This window comes from Rhinolophus sinicus, linkage group LG05 (assembly GCF_036562045.2).
Source record: "Rhinolophus sinicus isolate RSC01 linkage group LG05, ASM3656204v1, whole genome shotgun sequence".
NCBI classification, from domain to species: Eukaryota; Metazoa; Chordata; class Mammalia; order Chiroptera; family Rhinolophidae; genus Rhinolophus; species Rhinolophus sinicus.
Genome location: NC_133755.1, coordinates 118,866,863 through 118,894,476, shown reverse-complemented (window position 1 = coordinate 118,894,476; position 27,614 = coordinate 118,866,863). Strand labels below are relative to the sequence as shown.

The following is a 27,614-nucleotide window of genomic DNA, read 5'->3' as shown; positions in this document are numbered from 1 at the left end:
TAAGAGAGTGACTTTTGTAACATATACCTTCTTCTCACATGTTGTAGGGTTAATTATTTATGGATTCTAGAATTCACAATGAAAAACGTTATTTAAATGCAAGGGATGTTTTTAAAAACTCTGTGATACCAATAAAATGTTCTCTAAATAAAACAATTGATTCTGGATAGGCTGAAGAAGCTTCTGGAGATAAGTATGGTCGAAAAACAATTACTGTAACAAATCTTTCTGATAAGAAAAATAACATAATTACAAAGACATTGATTAAATATGTGTCTAGTTTGTGGATATATAAAACCAACAAATAATTAATCTCAAATACTATCTTTCATAATATTATTAGGTAGAGATGAATAGGGCAAAAACTAGGATTCTTATTTAACTGAAAAGGAAACTGAGGCATGGAAATCTTTAGTGTTTGTTGTTGTGTCAGGCACTCCTTTTGGGTCTGATCTAACTGTTCCTGCATTCCTTGAAACTTGAAGTATAAATATCAAAACAGAATTTTAGCGCTGTAACATCATTTATTCTGACCCTGTCATTTTACCAAAGAAGGAACTGAAGCCCTTAAAGATTGAGCTACTCATTATTCAGAGACAGGTTCTTAAACATCTTGGGTTCTAGGACTTAATGAAAATTATATACAAAATATATATGACTGTTTATTGGACCTAACACATTTGCATTCTAACACACCTTGCCTGGCATTAAAATAAAATTCCCATGTTTAGTTTACAGGTACTCATGCGATGTCGCGGCCTGCTCTCTCTTCTCTTGCCTTTCTCCCAGTTCTATTTGGGCCTTGGCTTTGTGGGTCAAGGTTGATTTCCTCCTGCCGCCTGCTCCCAGGCAAGGCTGGCACCCAGGACTGTGCGGGTAGAGAACTTTGAAATTCACCTAACTGGAAGGGAGAGATTAAATCTGATTCCCATCAGTCAGGGGTGGTTTTATGCAAACAACCCTTGAGTCCCCTGTGGTCCCACATCCCTGCCGAGCTCTCTGGCTGGGGGTCCACCTTTACCAGGGGTGAGGCTCCCACGAGCTGGGGGCTAGCAGGGGGAACCTGGCCTTACTCCTCACGTGGGTCTCTAGGGTAAGGAGAGCACTCAGTGCACAACACTGAGACACATCCCACCTAGTGATGGGCTAGTCCAGTTGTGATTAGAAGCGTGGTGGTTAGATGGGGGAGCCTGCAAGTGGAGGGGGGCGACTCCCACGGCCGCCTCCCCTCAGGAACGCGCGCGCAGCGCCTTCAGGGCCTCGCTCTTCCTCACTAGCCGGCTCGGCTGATCTCCTGACATGACTCAGCGTTTCTCACAGGCTGTCCTGCAGGAGACACCGACTTCTTGCCGGCTCCTCCCGCCGTGTCCACCCCCTCTCGCCACTCACTCCCGCCCCCGGCCCGGGGCCCTTCCCCTGGGTGGCCGCAGCCACAGCCGCCGCCGCAGTCAGCTCGGACGCCCCAGAAGCATCTGCCGCCTGTACCCTGTGTGTCCCACGCTCCAGCCGGACCCCGCCGCCCCACCGAGCACCCGCCATGGAGCCGGAAGCCCCCCGCCGCCGCCACACCCACCAGCGCGGCATCGCGGTGATGCGGAACCCCAGCCTCAACAAGGTAAACCGCAGGCCCGCCTGGCAGCCTCACGGCCTCTCTCGGTCCGGGTCAGGCCCCTCCCGCGTGTCCCTTCAACAGGGAGTCACCCCTCCGCCTGCTCCCCGGACGGTGCCCGCCGATGTGCGGGCCCGGGGCCTGCAGGGCGCCCTCCGTGCCTCAGCGCTGGTGGCGTGGAGGGGGCCGCCCGTTCCAGCCTGTGCCCAGGAGTGTGATGGGAGGGTGGTGCTGGTACCTCCGCACCTCGGCATCCTGTTTTGGGACAAGAGAAGATGTAACTTGTTTACAGTACTTTTTGGCGTCTCCTCTCCAAAGCAAGAGAGCCAAGCTAAAAAAAAGTAGTATCAGAAAAAGTGTGTGCATCTAGTGTGTTGTGAAGGTAGCAGGTAAGCTGACAAGTCAGCCTTGTTGTGCCACGCACCAATTACTGGTTCTCGGTGTGGCAATTCTTGGAGGCTGCTTGGAGAGAAGTGGCCCTACTGGTCCAGCCTGGACAGAAATGTGTTCTGAGAGCCTTGGATCACATTAACAACCTGCAAGTCAAGGCCTCTTGGTTTCTGGAGTGACACGGCTAAGAGTCTGGGAATGCGTGGTGGGTGGCTTCTGCCTTGGACACTTTGCATGGCCTGGTACAAAAGCCCTGTTCTTGACATGGGACTGTGGGTAACGCCATTTCTATTTTTTGAATCTGGCCTTCTGGAAATTTAGAATTTTTTTTGGATCCCTTTTTATTAAAAGGGGAATTCAGTGTACACTCTGTTCAGAGTCCCTTTTTCAGGTCCTGGTAACATTTCATTTTGCTTCACTGGTAGTGTAGTATAAACACCTAAGATTTCTCTCACATGAAAAACACTTTAGAATTTATAATTTTGCTTATCTGGATACTAAGCAGTCACACTTATTTTATAGCTGAGTTTGTCTCTGGATTGTTACTTTTGTGTGTATGTGCTTTTGACATTCCCTTTTTATTTAGTACATGGAAAATGTATCAGTCAGCACAGAGATCTGTTTAGTCATTTTGGTTGTCTCTTTAGTAGACACACTTTTTTATTAAGAACTGAATCTCAGCTTTTTCCCCGGTCACTGTGACTGGTGATTTGTTGATCATTAATGGCTTGAAGACTTGTGATCGCTTTTATTTAATAAATTACAGTTATTGTGAGTGCTCTTTCATTTTTGTGGTGACAGGCAACTTTTACAAATCTATGATTAGTATTTGTGGCTGTAAAACATTATGAAATTTTACATACTTCTTTTTTTCTTCAGAATGAATTTAATTGCTAGTTTGATGTTTTTTCTTCCTTTTTATTATTCTGCAGGTTGGGGCCTATTTTCAGTAGAACAAAGGTAAAATGTGAGGTGACAAAACAATTTGTGACTTTCATGTGAAGCTGCCTTCTGTTTATGACCAAATAATAGGTCACCATTTAAGAAGGACCATATGAGTGGTATATAACCCATTTGAGCTTCCTCAAGTCAGGGACAAGAGTGTCTGTTTCCAATGGGCGCATGGAATATGCAATCCCTGAGCAAGAGTAATTACGCCTTTACTGTTTACATCAAGAATTTATGATATTAAAACCCTTTTGATTCCTGTTCACCAAAAGGATTAATTTCTGCTTAAAAACAATAGTATTACACAGATCTTCCACCAAAGGTAGCAAGGTGTAGCATTAATATGTTAAGACATGTTTTTCAATTTGTCATTGAACTTTATTGTTTGCAGAGTATCAAATTGGATTTAAACTCTAGTTCACCAATTTCTGGGTGATTAATGGAATAAACTTTACTCTTTTTATTCAGTTCTAAGACAGTTGGGTGATACCTCATGGAAGTAACAATATCTTCATATGTACCATAGCTGTGGGACATTCTTGATCAGTTCTGCACTGAAGACTTCTGGGCCTTTAAGTTTTCTAGTAGCCCTGGAATTTTTATTGATTTTTGTGATAATTTTGGCTCCAAAGAAACACTAGTATTTCTTATCCTCCTATAACACCCCATCCTGTTACCTGGCTGCACAAAGACTTCTTCAGCCATACTCACACAGACCTTTATCATCTTACTTTTGGGTAACTGCAGTAGTTTCACTGGTATTATTTTCAGTATTTATAGTCTGTCCTACATCTAGGTATGAAAGAAATATCTTAACCAATTAGCATTTTCTTTATGTTACTCTTCTGTTATCCAAGTATGTATAATATGTTGTTATTTCCTATTTTGTTGAATGTAATATCAATTTGTCAATTAGGTTTACCGTCTTTTCCAAATTTATCTCATTAGTTCCCCAACTTAGCCTTCCACTTAAAATATATTTGCTGAATTTCTTACTTAATACTTTGTGTAATTCCTACAATTAAAATGTCATTGGTTGATTTAATCATGATTGCTCTAGGGAAGACTTTCCTAATTATTTTTGTTCTATTATCATGACTTAACACCTCTGTTTTTTATGTATGTGGTTTTACTGTGTATTTTACATTTTGTATTTACTGCATTGTATTTTTTCTTATTTTATTTTGATTGTCATGGGGCAGGAGTCATAATAGAACAGAATTTTGCTCAGTGAACATTAAATAAATGTTTACTTAATGAATGAATGAGCCATGTTTTTATTTCTGTTTGTCTTCCAAATAGCTTGTAAAGCAGGTTGCTCTTAAAGTGTTAGGTGGCGCATTATCCTAAGACGTTTATCCTCTTTAATGTAATTTCTTAAAAGTAAATTCAAGAAATTGAAGTCTAAAGCTCAGTTGACTCCCTATACCATTATATTGTGCAATGGAATATAGTCAGAAGAGTTGGAATTTAGTTGAAACCTGACCATCCCATGAAATTTTAAATGCTTTGCCGATAACCTTTGGGAGGTACTTAGTCTTGGTAAAAATCAAGGTTAACAGTAGATGTGATCTGAATTGAAAAATGAAAAATTAAAAAAAAAACCTAAGATAAATAGGATCTTTCTTTTTGGTAATAATTCATGTACGAGTATGATTTTTACTATTTGCTTATACTCAAATATACATCATTCCAGGTAGGAATTCATCATAGCATTTGGGGAAGTACTTCTACGTCACACTTATGATATTCAATCTTTCTCTATATAGCCCAGACTGTGTTGAGGTACTTTTCTGTTGAATGATTTGTATTATATGTGGTTTTCTAATTTAGTGTGTAATGTTTATGATTTTTTTCAAGGCTACCTTCTGATTTAGGTAAGCTGTGTTGGAAATTTTTTCTCAGAAATTTTCATGTGACTACTAGTAATGCTTCATAAATCACTCTTTAAAATTATACACAAAAATAATCACATCTATTTTTTATTTCTCAGTTTATTAGTTTGCTTTATTTCTCCATGCAGTCATAGAGAGCACTAGTTGATGTTTCTATCATAATTAACTTTTGCTTACATGGTTTCCATATCTTTAAGATTAATAACATGACCTACAAATAAATTTCCAAAAAATACTACTTCAATATTTTATGTAGTTTGATCCAGTTTAAGTTAGTGATAGTGTTTTATTAAAGTCAGTTTAGTCTGCATTATTAACTGTTAAATCTGAAAAATTAGCTTCTGGGCAAGTGCTCTGGTAGGTGTGTCCTGGCATGTCAAGACCTAGTTGGATGTGTTGTAGGGAAAAGAGAGAAACAAGTCTCATGACTATGAAGGAAAGGTACCTTAAACCTCTTCTTTTTCTTCAGTGTAAACTATACCAGAATGAAGCATTCAGAAATTTTCACCTACCACAGTTCTCTGGAGTTGCCTGAGCAATCTGAGAAACTTGGTACATTATTTAACTTGGAATCCCACTGATGTGAAGGCCATTGTCATGAAGATGTATAGCCATACGCCTCCATACTGTCTATTACTTTGCTGCAGTTAAAACAATAGCAGTAGTATAGGATGGTACAAAACAAAATAATGTTGTGCTCTAATGAGTACAAAGATGAGTTTGGTTTGAGAACTCTTAAGACTGGTAATACGGAGTACAGAAAATATTGAAGAGAGGAATAGGTTTGAGATTTTTCCTTTTTGTGTTCTGATTTCCGTCTAACTTTGGGCAAGTATGGGAAATGTGATGTAATGGAATGAGTATTCTAAGCCTTTGTGTCTAGAAGAAATAAGCCCAAGTCCCAATTCTTCCAATTAGCAGATGTGAGATTTTCTTAACTAGCTTCAGTTACTGTCGTTGTAAAATAGAGTGAAAATTTCATTGATTTACCTTTCTTTATTTAATAAATATTTATTCAGAACCCACTATATGCTAGGTAATATTCTGGGTGTAGCGGATATAGCAATGAGTAAGATTCCTGCTGTGAGTGTACTTACATTTTCTTTATAATATGATTTCTATCTTGCTTCTTCATTCAGATATTTATAAGATTAATTGAGGTGGGGCATATTAATTTTTTTCTAAGTTATATTTTATAAAATCGTGTTTATTACTACAACTAATTATTAATATGATAGCACTTTTACATATGGAGTCTGAGCTCATAGCTGGAACAATTATAAAGTACTTTTTAGTGTACTTACCTTCTCTCTTGAATTTTTGATGACAGGATTATGTGACATTTAATTTATAAATTTTATAGTTAAAAAATGTATACATATCTTTGGGAGAAACAGATTTACATTTTACTCTCAGATTCATATAAGTGAGCTTGACTGATAACCACATGACCTTTGCAATCTTTCATACATTTTCACAGAATGCCAGGTGTGGGTTAAAGAATATCTTTGTGAAAAAAAAGTAAAAAGAAAGCTTTTTGTTTCTCAGTACTCTGTTCAGTGTGTGTAAAGTTTTGGAAGTATGAAAGAACGCGACTTGTTAGAGGAAGGTAGAGGTATGCCTTTGGTGATTAGGATTACTGGGATGAGAGAGAGTGAATTGTAAAGACGTGAAATTTAAAGTTCCAGTGGTGTGAGACCAGCCTTTAATTTATTGAGTTTGATTTTGGAAATAATCAGTTACTCTGACAAAATAAGTGTTTGGACGATTTTCCAATGTTTTTCAAAACCAGCGTGACCAAATACTGTTACGTAGTTCCTTCTTATCCACAGGGGATTTGTTCCAAGACCCCCAGTGAATGCCTGAAAGCTTAGATAGCACTGAACCCCATTTATACTGTTTTTTCCTGTACATACCTACTTTTGCACTTAAAAGAAGCACTTTATAGCTTTTCTCTGGCATATCCAAATGCCAGCGTTGCTACTGTTGCACTTTGGGGCTGTTATTTAGTAAAATAAGTTTTATTTGAACTCATAACCAAGATGGCGCTGAGTGACTTAGGGCGGGGAGCACAAAGGGATGGTGCACGTCCTGGGTGGAACAGAGTGGCCTCTTGAGATTTTGTCACACTACTTAGAATGATGCACAATTTAAAATTTATGAATCGTTTATTTCTGGAATGTTCTATGTAATATTTTCAGACCACTGTTGATTCTAGGTAACTCAAACCACAGAAGGCAAAACCGTGGATAAGGGGGGACATCTGTAGACTCAGGATTGCCTGATTTGGACTATTCATTACTTCATTATTTCTTTTGTTATCGAGCCAACTCGGCAAACTTTGCTGACAGAATATGGATCCAGAATTGATCATCAGATATGTTACAATTCAGTAGAACTAATTTGTGAATGGTTCTAAATTAAATGATTAAGACATTTTCTTTCTTAAGACATGTGGCCTAAATGTAAAGTGTGGTTGTTTGTATTCTTACGGTGATACTTAAAATATTTTATGGCTTATATGTTAATTTTTACCTGTTGTTAGCTTAAGGTATATAATGTAGTACAGGCATACCTTTCTTATTGCATATCACTGTGCTTCGCTTTTTGTGCTCCACAATTGTATGTTTTACAAATTGAAGGCAGGGCTCCTCCATCAGCAAAAAGATTACATCTGGCTTATTAGGAGATTCGCTTTATTGTGGTGGTCTGGAACCAAACCTGCAGTAGGTGTGTCTGTATATTTTAAACAAAGGATTATTGCCTTAAGTTAATTTAGAGGGTTTATTCCATCAATGTTTTCCCTCAGGCCTGAAGATATATCTTAGCCTTGATAAAACTGTTTTCAGATACTTGAGGTCTTTGAGTTTAAAGAGAGGGGAGAGACACTATACCTTTAAGTTACTATATTTTAATCTGGTAGTTTGGGAAGTTATTATAATAATGAATAATGTTCTCTAAAAAGATGGGATTATAACTATTAATTAGAGTTTCTATACTCATAAACAAACCCCAGACCTAAAACACTAGGATTTTTTTAATAATCAGGTAATGGTTGAGTAAGAACATCAGCAAAAGTACTTACATGTTCCTAAGAATGTTCATGATTACATTATGAGTATCTCTGGGATAGTTAAATTCTGAACTGTTAAGACCTGAGATGTGGAGACTGAAGGAGTCCTAAGACTTCATTATAATATTAGGGCTAGGCCTCATAAATTTAGAATTAAAATGCATTTAAATTGTGTATTCAGAGTGCTCTAAGATATTTGCAAACTTTTCTGATTTTGACATAGTACACACACACACACACACACACACACACACACACACACAATGTACTTGTATATGAACATATTGTCATTGGCTGAATTGTTTCCTCCCAAAAGTCATATATTGAAGTCTTAATCCCCACTATCTCAGAATATAACCATATTTGGAAATAGGTCTTTAAGGATGTAATTAAGTTAAAATCAGGTCTTTAGGGTAGGCCCTCATCCAGTATGACTGGTGTCTTTATAAGAGGAGATTAGGACACGCACAGGAAAGACCATGTGAAGACAAAGGGAGAAGACAGCTACCTGTAAGGCAATGAAGAGAAGCCTAGAATGTAAGCAACCCTGCCCACACCTGCGTCTTGGACTTCCAGCCTCCAGAACTGTGAGCATAAATCTGTGTTGTTTTAGCCACCAGTCTGGTACCTTCTTATGGCAGCCTTAGCAAACTAATACACTTACACAGTATGACAATTAAATTTGTGAACTCATCCTAGAAAAATGCTACATATATCATTGCTGAATATCAGTATGGTCACCTTTGAAGTTACTCCCATTGGGAAGCTATGCACTGACGCCAGTGCTTAATCCACCCTTCAAAGCAGTTTTGGAGCTCTTTTTCTGGAATGGCCCTGGGAGCTGTCGTCATATTACCCTTGATGTCCTGAATGCCATCAAAATGTCTTCCTTTCCATATTTCCTTTGTCTTTGGGTAAAAAAAAAAGACACTGGGGGCCAGATCAGGTGAGTAGGGAGGGTGTTCCAATACTCTTGTTTACTGGCTAAAAACTCCCTCACAGACAAATCCATGTGAGCCGGTGCATTGTTGTGATGCAAGAGCCATGAACTGTTGGTGAAACATGCAGGTCCTCTAAGTTTTTCATGCAGCCTTTTCAGCACTTCCAAATAGTAAACTTGGTTAACTGTCCCATTGGTACAAATTCATGATGAATAATCTCTCTGATATCAAAAAAGGTTAACAACATTGTTTTGACTCTTGATTTGTACTGATGGAATTTTCTGGTCATGGAGAATGGCTGACTTTCATTGTGCACTTTGAAACTTTGTTTCAGGGTCATAGTGGTACACGCATGTTTCATCACCAGTGATAACATGGCCCAAAACATCATCTTGCCTCTCCAAAAGGTCTTGGCAAACTTCGACTCTCCTTTGCTGTTGTTCATCGGTGAGCTCCTTCAGGACCAGTTTTGCACACACCTTTTTCACGCCAAGATTTTCAGTTAAGATTTTCCTAACTTTCTCTATTGATGTTTACTTGGTCTGCTATCTCACAGTCAGCTGACGATTTTGATGCACAGTTTGAGGAATTTTTGCAATGTTTTTGTTAGTTCTGCTCGTTACTGGCCGCCCTGACCTCTCTTCATCCGTGGTGCATTTTCTCTCCCCTCAGAAGAACGTTTAATCCATTTGTACACTGCCATTTTGTTCATGGCATTATCCCCATAAACTTGGACTAACATGTCCTTCATTTCACTTCCACTCTTGCCAAGTTTAACAAGAAATTGAATGTTTGTTTGTGGTCTGATTCAAGCTCAGACATTCTCACGACGGCACACAAAAACACGCAACAACAATAATGAACACCACTCAGCAAGACACCGCCACACATTCACACATTAACACGAACACAGCTGTGAGACACTGACATACCAAGGTTATGAAACCTTACCAGTCTATTTGTACAGTGCTGCCAATGTAAGCACACCATGGCAAGTTTGTGAACCTAATTGTCAGACCTCGTAACTGAAAAAAAATTTCATAATATGATACTTTCCCTTGCTGTGTTCAATGCACTCTAGTAGTATCTGTTCTATTTCAATTAAAAACCAATGTTGGTTGTGATTCAATAATGAATTACAATCCATAGTTTAAAAAATTCTGCTCTATGACTTCTTTAAGTAGTGCATTCACCCCTGGGAAGATTAATATACAATAACTTTCTTTTCTGTGTCTTAGTTTTGCTTGTGGGCTCCAGTTTGCCTGGGCAGTATGGGCCCCTTTGTTTTTCTATCTATGTGACCAAATTGAGGTATCTTTTAAACAAATAATCTTAACACTGTGGGAACATTATTACTGTTGCTAATAGTGGCAAGTTTGGTCAGTCAGCAAAGGAGTAAGTCTTTACTTATGTGCTCAGACCCAAAAAGAAATTGAAACTTGGTTAATTAGCGTTTTTGTGGACCTTTAAAATTTTTAATTATTCAAAATCTTGCTTATATGTAATTTTTACATATGGTAGCTGTAACATAATAATATGACAGAATTGAGAGCAAATATATTGGTCATATCAATAAATCTAAATGATAATAACTCATCTATAAATAAAATTGTTTTCAGATTATTTCACAAAGCGCAAGCAAACTATGTTGTATATAAGGGATACATTGAGAACAAAATGTTACAAAAAGCTAAAAATAAAGAAAGATATGGGAAAATGCAAACAGCAAGAAATCAGAGTTACCCTGACATCAGACAATGTCAAATTCATGTCAAAAAGCATTAAATGAAACAAAGTGTTTTTTATAATGCTGAAAGGTCCCATTCTGAATGAAGGTAAAATATCTATCTATGCAGCAAATAACACAGCAGCCACCTTTATAAAAAAGACACCGCAGGACATGCAAAGAGAAACAAACACACTAATAATAGAAGACTTTAACATGTCTCACTCAATGTAGGACACATCAAAGGTTCAAAAAACTTTCCTTACAGAAATTCCTGAAATTTCTCCCAAAGTTTATGAGAAATTTTTCTCATAAATCATGAGAAAATTCAGTTGAGAAATTGGGAAACTGCACAAAAGTATTATAATCCTCCTTTGAAGATCCAAGCTTAATAAATAACAGAGACATTACTGGTTTGAAAGATCTAATGATATAAGTTATATGGAAGAGATGGAAATCATGACCTGTGGAGTCAGAGGTTAAGGTCAACGTTTCCTGATTCCTCACAGGAACATGTAGGTGAGAAGCAATGATGATCTAATCAGTCAGTTTTGCTTGTTGCCCATTTATAATGGTATCTGTCTTAATTTCTGTGTTTAGACCATTTACACTTAATGTAATTACTGGTATGTTTGGATTTCTGTCCACCATTTTATTATTAGGTGTCTGTTCCTTTATTTCTCCTTTACTGCCTTCTTTTGTATTGTTTGAATATTTTTATTATCCCATTTTAACTTCCCATTGAGTTTTGACAGTGTCTCTTTGTATAGTCTTTATGTTCAGTACTTGCTGTAGGAATTATGATATATATTAACTTTCACAATCTACTGAAAATGAACATTTTATCATTTCATTTGGAATGTAGAAATTTTACCAGCATACAGGTATTATTACTTTTCTCTGTTACAGTTATTATAGTTATTATATCCACTTATATCTCCATTCATGTATTACATAAAATTTAAAAAATTGAGATGTAATTGACATATAATATACTAGTTTCAGGTATACATCATGACTTGTTATTTGTATATACTGCAATATGATCACCACAGTAAGCCTTGTTAACATTATAAGCAGACATAGTTATGCAAATTTTTTTTCTTGTGATGAGAATTTTTAAGATTTACTCTCTTAGCAACTTTCAGATATGCAATACAATATTATTAACTATAGTCACCATGACTTATTTATTTTATAGCTGAAAGTTTGTACCTTTTGACCATCTTCACACATTTTGCTTCCACTCCCAGCCTTCTACTTCTGTATCTATGAGCTCATTTTTGTTGTTTTTATATTCTGCATAAAGTGAAATGATACAGTATTTGTCTTTCTCTGTCTGAATTTACTTAGCTTAATGCCCTTATGTCCCATCCATGTTGTCATAAATGGCAAGATTTGCTTCTTTTATATGGCTGAATAATGTTCCATTTTGTGTGTACTACATTTTCTTTATCCATTCATCCATCAGTGGACACTTAGGTTGTTTCCATATTTTGGCTATTGTAAATGTTGCTATGAACATAAGGGTGTATATAGCCTTTCAAGTTAGTGTTTTTGTTTTCTTCAGATAAATAGCAAGAAGTAGAATTGCTGAGTCATATGGTAGTTCTATTTTTAATTTTTTGAGGAGCCTCCATACTGTTTTCCATAGTGGCTGCACCAATTTACATTCCCACCAATAGTTCAGAAGGGTTCCCTTTTCTCCACATCCTCGTCAACACTTGTTATTTCTTGTCTGTTGGATAATAACCATTCTAACAGGTGTGAGGTAATATCTCATTGTGGTTTTGATTTGCATTCCCCTGATGATTTTTCATATACCTGTGGCCACTTGTATGTCTTCTTTGGAAAATAACTATTCAGATCTTTTGACCATTTTTAAATCAAGTTATTTGTTTCTTTGCTGTTGAGTTATATGAAAAAAAATTTTATGTAATGTAATATTTATAGTTTTTTATTTTAACTATCATATATATTTAAAAAAATTAAAGAGGGAAAGTATGCTCTATTATAGTTACACGGATATTTACCATTTCTGTTGCTTTTCTTTCATTCCTGATGTTCCAAGTTTTCCTCAGGTGTCATTTTTCCTTCCAGCTAAAGAATTTTCTTTAGCATTTGTTTTAAAGCAGGTTTGCTGGAGACCGATCGTATTAGTTTCTCTTCATCTGAGAATGTGTTTATTTCACTTTCATTTCTGATGGATATTTTCACCACTTATAGAATCTGGCTTAACAGTTGGTTTCCTTCAACACTTTAAAAATGCCGTTTCTCTTCCTGCTGGCCTCCCTTGTTTCTGAGGAGAAATCTGCAGTCATTAGAATTGTTGTTTTTCTCTGGCTCCTTTAAATATTTTTTTTTCCCCTTTTGTTTTTAGTTTTCACCATTTTGCATATGATTTTTCTGAGTTTGGCTTTCTTTGAGTTCATTTTCTTAGGATTTTCTGAGCTTCTTGGATTTGTAATTTTATGTCTTGTTCCAAAACTGATAAGTTTTTAGCCATTATTTTTCTGAAGTATTTTTTCATTCTCTTCTCTTTTAGGGATTCTGCTGATACAAATGTCAGGCCTTTTGGTATTGTCCCACAGGTACCTGAAGTTTTGACTTTTTCCCCCCAGTCTTTTTTTCTCTTGTTTTGTAGATTGATTAATGTCTAATAATCCATCTTCAAGTTCACTGACTCTTTGCTCTCACATCTCCATTCTGATCTTGAGCCAATCCAATGAATATTTTATTTGTTACTGTATTTTCAATTTCTAAATTTGTTTTTTATAGCTTAACTTTTTGGCCAAGACTTTCTATCTTTCCAGTCATTTCAAAAGATTTTGCCCTTATGGTTCAAGGCATGGTTATAACTGATTTTAAATCTTTGATAACTCCATTACCTATATCTTATCGGGATTGATGTTTTTTCATTTTCTTTTCCTTTGAGAGTTAACGTTTTCCTGTTCCTTTGTATATTGAGTAATTTTTGCCTGTATCCTAGCCATTTGCTTAGTATAAGTTTCTAAGTTTTAGTTAAGCCTTTAGGAGAATACTGTTCTTTTTAGAAGTCACTCAATCTGGTTAGATCAGTTCCCAGTTGTGTCCACCTTCTATGAGTTGATTAATTCTGTTTATTCTGTTTTCAAAGCCTACTTTGTACTGCTGTTTGGATCCGTTGTTCATCGTGTGTACCAGCCAGGGCCACTGTGGGATCTGTGTAGTAGTTCATTCCACACTTAGTTCTCAAAGGTTTGGTATGCTGTTTAAGGTCAGATCTATGCATGCTTAACTCAGAGATGAGCCCAGGAGTTCATATACATCTTTAGGGGATTGCTCTCTTGAGTTTCCTTCTCCCTGTGATCTCTCCAATATTATCTCTTTGAGCCTCCTGCCCCCTTACCAGTCCACTAGCCAGAAAACAAGACCTTTAGTTTCCTTGCTCTGCTGTGTACTTCCTTCAGCTGCATTTGCATCTGAGGCCAAGCGAGGAAAAACAACAACAACAGGCATTTGACACATGATCTTGGGACCATTGCTCCTCTGATTAAAACGAATGCTTGAAACCTATATAATTCTATTAACCAATGTCACCCCAATAAATTTAATTTTAAAAAATGAGTGATTTCCTCCCTCAGAATTTTAGGCATCTGTGGTACTCATGCTTCTGCAACCCACTTTGGAATTGCCTTGGGTCTCGGGCTGGAGAAAATGGAAAATAATAGTGGATTTCCCTCCTAGGTGACCTTAAAGAGTACCTTTTTCTGATTCTTAGACTAAGAGAAAGCTTTTCTTGGAACTCATTTTGTCTGCACTCTGCACTCAGTTGCACCTCCAGCTTTTGTGCTACTTTTTGAGTCAAGGCCAGGTGATTACAGAGGGGGAAAAATAAAAGCCAGTCCATGGTAGAGGGCAAAACTCCAGGAAACTCATCGCTGATTTGGCGGTACCTTGGATTCTGGTCTTCTTCCCAAGTTCTCCTGTTACCGTTTACTTTTTAGAGTCTTCAGATAGCTGCTCAATGTATTCTGTACGAGGTTTATAGTTGGATTCAGTGGAAGAGACAAGATAAAGTATGCTGACTCCATCTTGTGAAGAACCAGAACCCTTAGATTGTTATTTTTAAAGGTGGGAATGCGTGAAACTTGATTTTAAGTTTCAAGGGGAAAAAAATCAGAGTATCAGCTCCCAAATGTCTATTAAAATCCCCCCCCCATTTTATTGGGTACATATTTGCTATAGCCAAATCAATATTTAATAAGGGTTATTCTGTGTAAAATGGTTCATGTTAGATAGGAACTGTCCATAAGTTATAAAACTTCTGTATTCTAAGGATTTAGAAAGATGTTTGGTTTTTCAACATCTATATACTGCAGTTCTATTCCTCTTCATGCTATGATGGAGAAAATACTACAGAAACTACAAATTTCAAAATTCCTTCATGGACGGTGGTTTGTGTTGTTGCTTTATCTTTCAACATATTTGCTCATATGACCTGGAATATAGTAAGTAATATATTGTATAGGTTCATTGAATGGATAAATGTGGGATAATTCTTGAAGTAACTTTCTTATAGCTCTGTTCTACCTTCCAGATATTGCTATAACCTCTCCTCAGGTCACATTCCACCTTGTGTGATGAATATGCTGTGGGGTGTGTGTTGGAGAATCTCTTTCATTGAGTGGGTAAAAGATGACCAGTGTATCACTTAGGATTAGAGTTTGCTACATATCACAAAAAGTGAAATAGTAGTGACTTAATTAAGATACAGGTTATTTCTCTCTCACGTGAAGGCTCTCAGAGATTGATAGTCTAGGGCTGTTTGGTGGGTCCACAGAGTCATCAGGAATATTGCTCTGCTGTTTTCAAAATCACGTCATGTCCCTAACTGACTATAGGTCTATAGGCATTATATACACATTCTAGGCTGGCTGCCAGAAGAAATGAGAGAAACACAGGAAGACTCACTTTCCAGGGAATACAGCTGTCTTTAAGAGACTTCCCTACAGTTCACACAACACTTCCCCTTACATGGTATTGCATAGAAGTGAGCTAAATGGTCACATCTAACTGTTGCTGGAAAATGGATTATTTCTTGGTGAACATCATAGGAAAGAATTCAAGGACGTACCGAGTAAGCCAAGAAGCAGAGGATTTATTAAAATAAAGGAAGAAAGTACACTCCCAAAATAGAGGGAGTGGGCAGCCAAGAGAAGAGCAACAGCCCCAAAGAACAATGAGGCTTAGGAGTTTATTAGAATAAGGGCAAGAAATATTCAAGATTTAGGGGTAGTGCTGTAGGCATTCCCGGGGTGTCCTCACTGACTACTCCTTCCTGTTGGGAGATGGGAGTCCCTTGTCCTTATTTGGCCCTTGTCAGAACTGTCATGGGAACATGGGGTGGAGATTTTTCCCTGCCCGTAATGCTAATAGTATTATAATCCATTACAATTAGCTTAAGTTCACCTTTAGCAAGGGGCAAGATGTTATCCCAAGTCACCAAAATCTAGTTCTGGCGGGTCTGGTGGCTGCACTTTTTCCTAAGAATGATCTCATCTCCTTCCTTTGTCTCCCTTCACACCCTCCTTTGACTTCCCCTCTCTCCCTGCTGCCCTATTCTTTCTGCATATGGTGACATAACTATAGGGGAGTCTGGAATTGTAGTCTTTTATCTGATGCGTTGCTGTCCCAAATAATATTAGGGTTCTCTTACTGGGGAGGAAGGGGAGAACAGATGTTATGGTAGGCAATTAGCCGTGTCTGCCGTAACTAGGGACATAAGTATAGAGATTTAACAAATGTAAATAATATGATCATGATATTCTTGGAGATAGAGATAAATGGGTTTAATAGTTCTTAATATATTTTAATAGCCTACAGATTCACTGTATGAAAATAAAAATATACAAAAATGTGAAAAGTTTGTCTCCCTCCCACTTCTGTACCCCAGCTAGCGGGTTCCCCTTCCCACAGGTATCTAGGTAACTACTGTTTCTGGTGACCAGTATTTCTATTATATACTAGAAATATTGTATGAAGTTAAGTTTCATAAATGTTATTAATATAGAGCATGAATCAAGTATGCCCTTAGTGTGGTGGGTAGGAGGTATAGAAAGAGAAATGTTGCAGTTAGGAGTATGTACGTGAATCTTATGGAGATCTGCCTGGTACTCTGAAACTGGTTCTGAAGCATTGCTTTTGCTTTCTTAACTGAGCAGCCTTAGTAGGGATTCCTCAGTATGGTGAGTAACAAATACTGTGGGGTGAGTGCTGTTGAATCACTTGTAGCGTTTTCATGAAATGGTATAACTAGTCAGGAAAAGAACTAGGTCTTCTCATTAGTTTTAGGATAAAGTTTAAAACTTTACAAGGATTTGCCTACCCTTGTTCCTGCCTAGTTGTCAGTGTCATCTTTCAGCATTCTTCCCTCAGTTGATGCAGTTTCCTTCCCTATGCTTTCTCCAAGAAGCCAAGCTTCTGTGCGTCAGGGTTTATGCCCCTGCTCTTTCCTGCACTGCCACCCTCAGCTTTTCACCTGGTCAACTCCTATTTGTCCTTCCGATCTTATTTTAACATCACTGCTCAGTGAATTCTTCCCTTTTAATCCCCTAAATTAAGTTAGATCTTTTAACCCCCTAAATTAAGTTAGATCTTAAGATTTCTTTTCTTTCCTCGTACTTATCACATTATTATTTTATAGTTATTTATGTAGCAATGTATATAATATCCTGTTAAACTCTCTAGATCATAAGTTTCATGAGACTATGGACCATATTTGATATGTCACTGTTTCATTGGTTTAGTGTCTATAAGCATTGTGAGCATTCACTCAACAAATACTTGAAAAAATTTGGTGAATGTGATTAATTTTATGTGTCAGCTTTCAACGTGGCTGCTGGGTATCTGGACATTTTGTTAAATATTATTCAGGGTATGTCTGTGAGTATGTTTATGGGTGAGATTAACATTTGAATCAGTAAACTGAGTAAAGCCCACTTCCCTCCCTGATGTGGGTGGATGGGCCTTATCCAGTCAGTTGAAAGCGTGAATAGAACCAAAGGCTGACCTTCCTCTGAGTAAGAGGGAACCCCTCTTACCTGACTGCCTTCAAGCTATGACATCATTTTTTCCCCTAAGTTTGGACTTGAACTGAAACATTGGCTCTTCCTGGGTCTAGAGCCTACTGGCCTTCAGACTATACTGTCAGCTCTCCTGGTTTCTCAGGCCTTAGGACTTGGACTGGAACTACACCATTGGTTCTCTTGGGTGTCCATCTTGCTGACTTCAGATTCAGGAACTTGTCAGCCTCCATAATTGTATGAGCCAATTCCTTAAATCAATTTCTTCATACGTGATGTATACACATACATCCGCTTGGTACTGTCTCTCTGGAGAACCCCGACCAGTACAGAGAGCTTCATAGTCTCCAGTAAAGTAACTGTAAGAGGAGATAGAACATCTCTGAAAATCTCAAGTGTGGATCTGAAATAAGAAAGCCATCTTGTGGTGTTTCTGGGAATATCATATTGATATATGAAGTATATATCCCTTAGGAAACAAGCATAGTTTTCTGCAACAGTTCTTAATATATTTTGTGCCAGAAGTCCTCTCTTGGAAATTTAGTGAAGTCTGTGGACTCCTTAAAGCAATGGTTTAAAATAAATAGAATACATAGTATTATAAACGAAAGAAATTATAATGAAATATAGATATCAAAATATTAAAAAATAAATGTGATATTGTAAGACTTAAATGCCAATGCAATATATTTAAATATGAGCAATTTAATGTACAATTTTATTTTTTAAAGAGATCTGTAGGAAGATCGTTGACATGACTAGCCTGTGTGCCTATTTATGTTATAAATCATATGTGGGGTCTAAAACTACTGTAATTTCAAAGTAATGATAAATATAAATGATATTTCAAGATATTTGCCACAAATGTAATGTGATGGGAAAATATATGTTATTTCCATTTATGAGAGTCACAGGAAGTACTACTATTTCTCTTTATTGCCTTCTTTTATAATGGAAGGAAATAGAGTTAGTGAAACAAAATATCCACATTTAAAGACTCCTGAATTATATCCATTGATTCCTTGAGAGTCTGTGATTAGGTCCATGGACCTTAGGTTAATAACCTCTGGTAGGGAGCTAAGTTGGTCTTCACAAAAAGTACTGACTGGGTCTCTTAAAACTTATTCTTAAATTCAGGGACTTTCTGACAATATCAGGATGTGAATAAAAGTCAGCTTTTACTTAAGACTTGCATATTTGTGATTTCATTTTAAAACTTATTATTAGTAATATAAGAATTTATATAATACTTTATAATTTACATAGGATGCAAAAATCCCTGGTCTCATTTTTATCCTCCCGGCAACCAAATGAGACACACATAACATATGTTCCATATACGTTTGATTACTCTTACATATTTAGCAGACAAAAATTGAGGAGAGTCTCCATTTAACCCCACTTATTCAAAATCACAGTGTTGAATACTGTCTACTTGTGAATTAAACTTGGATCTAAATCCAAACAGTATGCTCTTTAGACTTACCATGTTTCCATGAATACATGTTTGCTGGTGAAGTATGCATGCAATTTTAAAGTGCATGGATTATTGCAGCCTATAATATACCAAAGATGTATTGAACAGCCACCTACAACAATATGTCTTATTGTTAAACCAAGTTGATCTTGAATGCCTGCTTTAAAGTCAACTTAGAAACATTAAAGATGGTTAGTGTAGAATATGGAATATATGTGTTCTGTTTTTAATGGTAATAGTTTCTAATAAATTACTCAGGACAAAGTTTCTTTCTCAGTTATGTTTGCTCTATGCAAACGTAGTTTCTAATATAAGTCTCCTGTTATGCCAGGAATTTTGTTTTCATTTCTACTTGATAGTCTCAGTTTTCTCAAGAAGATATCCATAGATTAATGAGTAGAGTCCAGAAGAATAGTTGTCCTGTTTGCTGCCCTCAGCAGTGAAACAACATACCATTCTGCCGTCAAGGGATCTAGTCCAAAAGCTTTTTTAAGGAGTAGGGAAAGTAAAAGGAAGGCAGAAAAGGAGAAAACCAAGGTTGAGCCTAGAGTGTATGAGAACTCTTAGGGAATTAGAATTATAGGTGGTCTGGAAACCTAATATGTATATAGATGGCTAAGCTTTTCAACTACATGAAAGACTCAGTAGAAATCAAATGAAAGTTAGAACCTGCATGTATACTTTGGATACACTATCCTTTGTTGGATAGGCCCTGCAGAATAACCCTAAGGTAAAAATCCTTTGAAACAGTTGCATGTTACATCAGCTTTTAATAAGGGGACTGTATGAAGCTAGAATTTCACTGTCAAGTTTTACACATAACTGACTTGTTTATGAATTTCTACAAACTATGTCTGTATTAATAGGTCTATGTTAGTATGAAAAAATGAAATATAGAGCCAGGATTATTAAATGGTCCAAAATTCCACTTATGTTTCTCTGAGTACTTTGTGGGAAGCTGTAGGTTGGTAGGAATCACATTGATGTGTCATTTTTAAAAACTGTGGTTTAAATGAAATCATGCCATATATGTTTTTAAATGTTCAGGGATTTTAAGATTTAAGTTTACTTATTCATTGATTCTTTAAAAAAATCATAAAGGTTAGTAATAGAATATGAAACCAATCATAGAACATTAACTTGGCCCATTTCCACAGATTTCTAAGCTCTTGTTTTTTGGTTTTTTTTTAAGAGTTGAATTGGCACTTTACTATGTCTTGGAAAATTTGGCTAATGGTGTATGGGAGTTTGTAGTTACTAAACATCAAAGGATATCAAAAGATATCCAGATTATCATATTTACATGGCATAAGATACGGGAGACCTATTAGATTTAGGAATTAGATTCAGATCAAATCAGACATTGGAAAATTGATGCTTGCTAACTACACCAATAAATTAAGTGAATGAAGTAGCATATTTTAGTACTTCTCATAAGCCTTATTCTCAAAATATTGATTAAAATTTTCAAGGCATAACATTCAGAAGTTTACTGCTTCTTCACATATATTCATATAATTTTGAGACTTTAGCCTAGCTTTTTTCCTATTTTTAAATTACAAATTTTTCAAGTTAGAGAAAAATGTGTTGAGTTTTCTTTTTCAAATATATTACTGTACATAGTTCTGTTTCATTCCAAGGAGTTATTTCATGACATTTTGCTTTAAATGATCAGTCTCCCCAGTTACATCTTTAACAACTGAGGTATGCCTTCTGTTTTGTAAGTACTTTTTCATGCAAATATCCCTTTCTGGTTGCTTTAAATTTTAAATGCAATTTTACCAGAATTAATACGCTCATCAGTTTTCTGAGCAGCAATTTTATTGTTAAGATGTTAATATAAGTCTCTAAAATTAAATATTTAAAACTTTTTGTTTATGCAGCAAGTTACTGAAATCTATGTCAGTACTGTTCTAAGCACTAAGGATAAAGCAGTGAAACAAAAAGACAAAATTTTCTGACCTATGGCGTTTGCATTCTGGTAGGGGGACACGAACTACAAGTGAAAAAGAAAATGGCATGCAAAAGGTTCTGGCAACACCTGGGCAAAGAACTGACAGGCTGCACTGGTCTGCCCTTCTTTAGGCATCCAGGAGAGAGTGATTGGGCCAGGCACAGCTGGGCACACTGGATTATTCTCTAGGAAAGGGACCATCCTGCTGCTGTCCACACATACTGGAGCTCCAGAGGACCCCCAACTGAGCATGTAACAGTGGCCTTTTACAGTCATGAGAGTGGGTGCTATTGGAGAAAAACATCTTGGGACTGGACAACAGCTGTGCTAGTGGCACTTGGAGACCTTTTGAGAAATCAAGATTGTGTACGGCTTCTTGCACCGGAGGTTCTGGAACCATTGGTCCCAGCTAGTTCCTGAAGGCAACTTAGAGAACTCTACCAATGGTCATTCATGGTCAAATCTATTTGACTTTATTTGGTCTGCCCCCTGACCCAGGTGTCTAATTAAATATAAGGCTTTCCATCAGTGACATGAATTAACGTGCCAATTCATATTAAAAAAATAGAGGAACTAGAGAGTTGTTCATCCATTAACCTCCTCCTTCTTCTTCCTGAGGTTGAACATGTTCATTTCTCACCAATCAAGGTCTGTCCACCTCTGGCATGAACCAAATTGTCTGTCCTTTTCCCAGAGTAATAAACTTCCCAAACACTCAGGAGTCAGTATTTTGCCATCATAAGAAACTTTCAGGGCAGAGGAAGATGGCTGTAGCATCACCCCAGGCAAAGTTAGTTCACACATTCCTACCCCCCCAGGTTGTCTAAGACACATCAGCAGTGATCACAATGAGTGGACCTGCCCACCATCATGTCACTGCTCTTTTGCCAGACCCTTAGGCGTAGCAGTCACAGTTAGTCAGAGAGGCCTCTTGGGCTTCAGTATCTCCACGGGGAGACTTTCCTCCAGGGGGACTGCTTATTCCAGTCTTACAGATTAATGACTACTGGGGTTTCTCTGCTAGTACCACCTCTTCCTTGTGTTATATCCCAGCACATTTCTTAGGTCCATTCTGGTTTTTGCATCAATCTATCAGTTCTGTTTTGTTTGCTTGTTTTCAAGCCTCATAGTTTCTTTACTATCGTTTTATACAGCAAGTGTTCATGTAAACAGATAACATAGGTATAATAATAGAGTTCTAATGGACATACTGGGTGAGTCTGGGAAGGCTTTAGAGAAGAGAGAGCATTTGAGGCAAGGGCAGAAAGGCAGGGCAGAAAGACATTCTTGACTGTGGTGTCATGGAAGAATACAAGGGTGTGGTGTGTTCAGGCAATGGTGAGAAGCTCTGTGTGGCTAGGAGTGTATAAGAATAATAGAAGATAACTTGGGAAGAGTGTTGGAACAGGTGCCTCCATCATATATAAGGCATTTCCTGACTTATAAGGAGAAGGACAGCAGGTCATAGGTGACCTATTCATGTTCATAAGTTTAAAATCTCTTCCAACTCCTATTCATTGTTATATTTAATGACACTAATACTGCTATTTATGCCTTTCATTTGCATGTGTTCACATTTTTTTCTCCTATCCATTACCTAATTTCATCTTAACGATATGTGAGCAACATAGATCTAAAAATATTATAGTATTCTAATATTTAAAGTTGAAGAAACTGAGGTATTGAGAGATTACATGATCTACTCACAAATGGCCATGTACAGAGTTATACCAGATCTTCTGATTCTTAATTCCATATACTTGTTGGATTTTATTTGAGTAAATATATGCTTTTTGGGGTCTTTTTTCCCCCCTCAAATTATTATTTTTCTTTTCTCCATAGGACTTGGCTTTTACCCTGGAAGAAAGACAACAATTGAATATTCATGGATTGTTGCCACCTTGTTTCACCAATCAAGATATCCAGGTCCTTAGAGTAATTAAAAATTTTGAGCGTCTGAATTCTGATTTTGACAGGTAATGCATTTCTGAAGGTGATTTTATGTTGCTCTTAGGAGTTATCTAGTTTATTTTTTATTAAATGAGGAAGTTAAAATATTTAGTGATTTGAAAACAGTAGTCAACTTTGAGGAGAATTTGCCTTTAAATACAATGATGTTTTTTTAAAAATTTACCCTCTGTAGGACATTTGCATAAAATAAAAAATAATTTCTCTAAATCATATCCTCAAAGAGACTACTTTTCTTTTGTGATAAAGTTGTTGCTATAAAGGTGAGTTATCAGGAAATACCATCCTAGACAGAACAAAACAGGTTAAAGTCGCTTTTAGTCAGATTGTAAGTAAATTGTAGGTAAAAGTGTACTTTTTCAACTTCCAAACTTGATTCTAACACTATTGGGAATTTAGGTCACTTACTTTGTTTAGAATTCAGTTTCCATGTTTATACAAAGATAAAGGCAACATTGTTTTCTACCTTTGTAATGAGATAGCCGTAGGTTGAAATTCTGGCTGTATCTGACCAGCAGTGGGGCCTTGAGCAAACCACTACAACCACTGTCAGGACCACTGTATGTGTCTTGCCCTCTTCTTTTGACTCAGCCTTTTCTTATGAAGGTACTGAACCTCTCTAAATCTCAGGTTTTTCATTTGTGGGTTAAAGAGAATAATAGGTATTTGAAAATATTGTTGTGAAGGTAAGAAGAGGTAACTAACCCAGGACCTAGTATTTGTATTAGTCAGAGTTTTCCAGAGAAACAGAACCAACAGGATATGTGTGTGTGTCTGCCTATCTGTCTATGTATCTACTTATCTACCTACCGACCTACCTACCTACCTATCTATCATCTATCTATCCATTCATCCATTCACTCATGCATGTGTGTGTATGTGTATGCACACACACACATTATATCATGTTGGATGGAGGTAGATATTTATTTCAGGGAATTGGTTTACAAGATTGTGGAGGTTGGGTAAGTCCTAAATTTGTAGGTAGAATGGCAGCCTAGAGACCAAGGGAAGACTTGCAGTTCCAGTGTGAAGGCAGTCTGCTGGCAGAATTTTTTTTTTTTGCTGGGGTGTTGAAGAAAATCATAATAATAATGAACTAGCAGCCCAAATTGCTTGGTAGGCAGGATCAGTTACCCCAGCCAGCACAGTAACTTCCTTCTTTGCCTATTAATTCAGAGGCATGTGGTGCCCAAAGTGGCTAGTGTCAGTCTTAACTTCCAGTTCAATGGAATCATTGTCTTCTGGTGGAAACAGTCCTCCCTTTGGAACTAAGACTTAGAGGCCAGCAGAGCATAAGGTCACGGGGACAGGAAGCAGAAATTTTGCTGGTAGGTCACTGGGGATAAAAGTGAGTGGCTTTCATTTCCGCTCCTTTGTTCCTGGACCTGTGAATCATGGCTATGGGAGAAATGACATCATATTGGACACTGATTCAGAGCATGTATAGCCTACTGGAGAACCTTGCCCCAGCTTTGCAAGATGTTACTACTTAGCTGGTGCTGTCACTGAGTCTTCAGAAGGCCACTCCACCATTCTATCAAGCCAGCGGCTTCAGGATGGAGGGGAAACATGGTAAGACCAGCGATTCCATGAAAATGGGCCCATTGCCACACTTCATTTGCTCTGAAGTGAGTTCCTTGATTGGAGGTAATGCTTTGAGGAATATCATAATGGGGGATAAGACATTCTGTAAGTCCACAGATGGTAGTTTTGGTGAAAGCATTGTGTGCAGCGGAGGCAAATCTGTATCCAAAGTAACTATCGATTCTAGTAAGAACAGTGTTGCCCCTTCCATGATGGAAGCAGTCCAGTGTAATCAGCCTGCCACTCGGTGGCTTGCTGATCAGCCCGTGGAATGGTGCCGTATCAGGCACTCAGTGCTGGTCTCTGATAGATTGGGCACTCAGAATGTCTATGGCCAGATCAGCCTTGGTGACTGGAAGTCCATGTGGCTGAGGCCATGGAGAACCTCCATCCCTGCCATGGCCACTGTTTTCATGAGCCCGTGTGATGACAGGGGCAGCAGGGGAAACAGGCTGACTTGGCTGTTCAGTTATGTATATTTGCTGCTTCTTAAACTCCTTCACAATCCGTTTCACTTGTTCCTAAATCCTTCCTTCAGCTTCTTATGTTTTTACTTTGTATTCTTTCCTGGGCCATTTTATCAGCTACCTCCTAAGAGCTGGTGACTTTGATATTTTCACCATAGACTGTTCTTCAAATATGTACTGAGCATCAACTCAGTGTCAGATGCTCTTTTAGATATGGGGATTATACGCAATGATCTCTGCCCTCACTGGACTTGGTAAATTATTTAAAAAAATATTAAAATAAATAGTAAAATGATAAGTATATTATTTAATATGCTAGAAAGTGACAAGTGCTAATAAAAAAATAAGGAAAAGATATAATAGGGGAAGAGGGACTGAGAATGCTGGGGCTTGGTATGGTCAGTTTGCATTGTTAAATTGGGTGATCAGGACAGCCTTCATTGAGAAGGTGACTTACTAGCAAGTAATCAAAGGTAGTGGGGCAGTTAGCCATGAAGAAATCTGAGGAACAGTGTTTTTCAGCTGGTATGTTTAAGGTTTAGCAGGGAGACCTGTGTCTGGAGCAGAATGAGCAAAGGGAAGAATGGTAGGTTGGGAGAGGAAGTTAGCGAGGTGATGGAGGACAGATTATGTATAGCTTGGAAGGCCACTGAAGGACTTTTGCTGCTATTCTGAGAAAAAAGGGAAGCCATTCAAGGTTTTGAACAGAAGATCAACATGATCTGAGCTATATGTCAAGAACACTGGCTGCAATGTTGAGAGTGGAACGTAGACTGGATGAATATTTAGGAGGCTGTTACAGTAATCCAAGCAGAAGATGATGGTGATGTAGATATGGGGTTGTAGCAATGAACGTGTTTAGATTTTGCATATATGTTGTAGGTAAAGCCAACATAATTTCCTAATATATTAAAGATGAATGTCAGAAAGCTTTCAGAAAAGAAGAGAAACAGGAGAGAAGCAGCATAGAAACAGAAAAGAAACAGAAAACCAATGAGATAGAAGGAAACCAAGAGAATATGATGGGCTAAAGTCAAGTAAAGAGAGTGTATCGAGCTCTAGGGAGTGCTACTTGCTTCATATGTTCTGATAAGTAAAATAAAATTAGATCTGAGAATTGATCATTGATGTAGCAATGCTGACTTACACATTGCTAAATCAACTTGAGCATGTCTGAAAGTCATCATCTTCTTCCCAAATGCTAATTTTTGGGGTTGGTATAACCCATCTATTATCTAAGCATTAGAATCCTGTAACTGTGGCACCAAATCCTGTGCATTTTCAACTATTTCAGGGAATGGAAATCAATCCATATAGGCTGATAAGATTAAGTACAATTTTGAAAGATTGTTTTTTAAGTGGTACCAGGCGGTTGGAGTTTTATTCTATAAATCATTGAAAGTTACAGGTAACATGATAAGGTTGATATTTAGAAAGATAAGTTTGGGTCAAAAATGCTTCTAGAAAGAAAACGGCCATTTGATACAAATAATAAGAAAAGTCCCTTGTAACTTGCCTACCTTAGTCATTTTTAGAATTGGTGCTACATTTCTTGTTCATTTGCTGTTTGTTATTTCCCTTGGTTATTCAGCACTGGACGTTAAAGGATGAAGTCTTTGTAATTACTTAGTTAAGTTAATGCTTAAACTATATCTGTGGTGGTATTTTCATCTGTCCTTCATTTTAAAACAGGGATAAAGTCTTTTCAAATATCAAATAAAACTTCTATTACAGCAATGATTTTAACATTTGAATGACACTAACTCAGGTTTATGGTTCTATATTCTTTGAGGTGTTTAAGAATATTTCTAAAGTCTTTTTTTGTCAAATGTTTTCTCTGTGACCTAAAAAATACTCATACTTTGTTGAAAAATCTTTAATTAGATTTCTAAGCAGCTATTTCCTGACTTTTTTGGAATATAGACCTCATTATGTCCAATTTCCACAGGTATCTTCTCTTAATGGATCTTCAAGACAGAAATGAAAAGCTCTTTTATAGCGTGCTAATGTTTGACCTTGAGAAATTCATGCCTATTGTTTACACCCCCACTGTGGGTCTGGCTTGCCAGCAATATAGTTTAGCATTTCGGAAGCCAAGGTATGTGAACTTTTATTTTAAATACAACTTGTTGTGTTTTTATTTGTTTTTTGCAAATTTTTTGCAATAATTAAATAATATATATATAATTGAATGGAATTGAAGTTTGGAAAATATAAATGAAATTCCATTTAAAAGAACATGAAATATAAACATATATAACATTAAAAATGTAGTATTTTCTTTCTAGATTTAAGATCATGGGAAAGTAGTTATTTATAAACCAATTTAGGTTTCCTTTTATAGACAGTAAGTGAACTTGTTCTTTACTTGGAAAGAAAGTCATTTATCATAATTAAGCTTGTCTTTGAAATGTTAATTACCACTATTATGTATACATTTTGCAAGTTAAAACAAAGATGCTAAATTTTTCTGAAAATAGGAGAATATTATTTTCTAAATTCAGAATTGGGACTA

The 27,614-nt window shown here is 37.1% G+C and overlaps 1 protein-coding gene across 1 annotated transcript in view; it reads left to right on the top strand.

The window, feature by feature from the left end:
* Nucleotides 1–1,019: 1,019 nt before the first annotated feature.
* The window catches only part of ME1 (malic enzyme 1), a 175,659-nt gene continuing 149,064 nt past the window's right edge, over nucleotides 1,020–27,614 (top strand). The window contains exons 1-3 of the mRNA XM_019729541.2: nucleotides 1,020–1,615; nucleotides 22,920–23,053; nucleotides 27,048–27,197. Coding sequence (XP_019585100.1) covers nucleotides 1,538–1,615; nucleotides 22,920–23,053; nucleotides 27,048–27,197 — 362 coding nt within the window. The 5' untranslated portion in view covers nucleotides 1,020–1,537. The remainder of the gene's footprint in view (nucleotides 1,616–22,919; nucleotides 23,054–27,047; nucleotides 27,198–27,614) is intronic.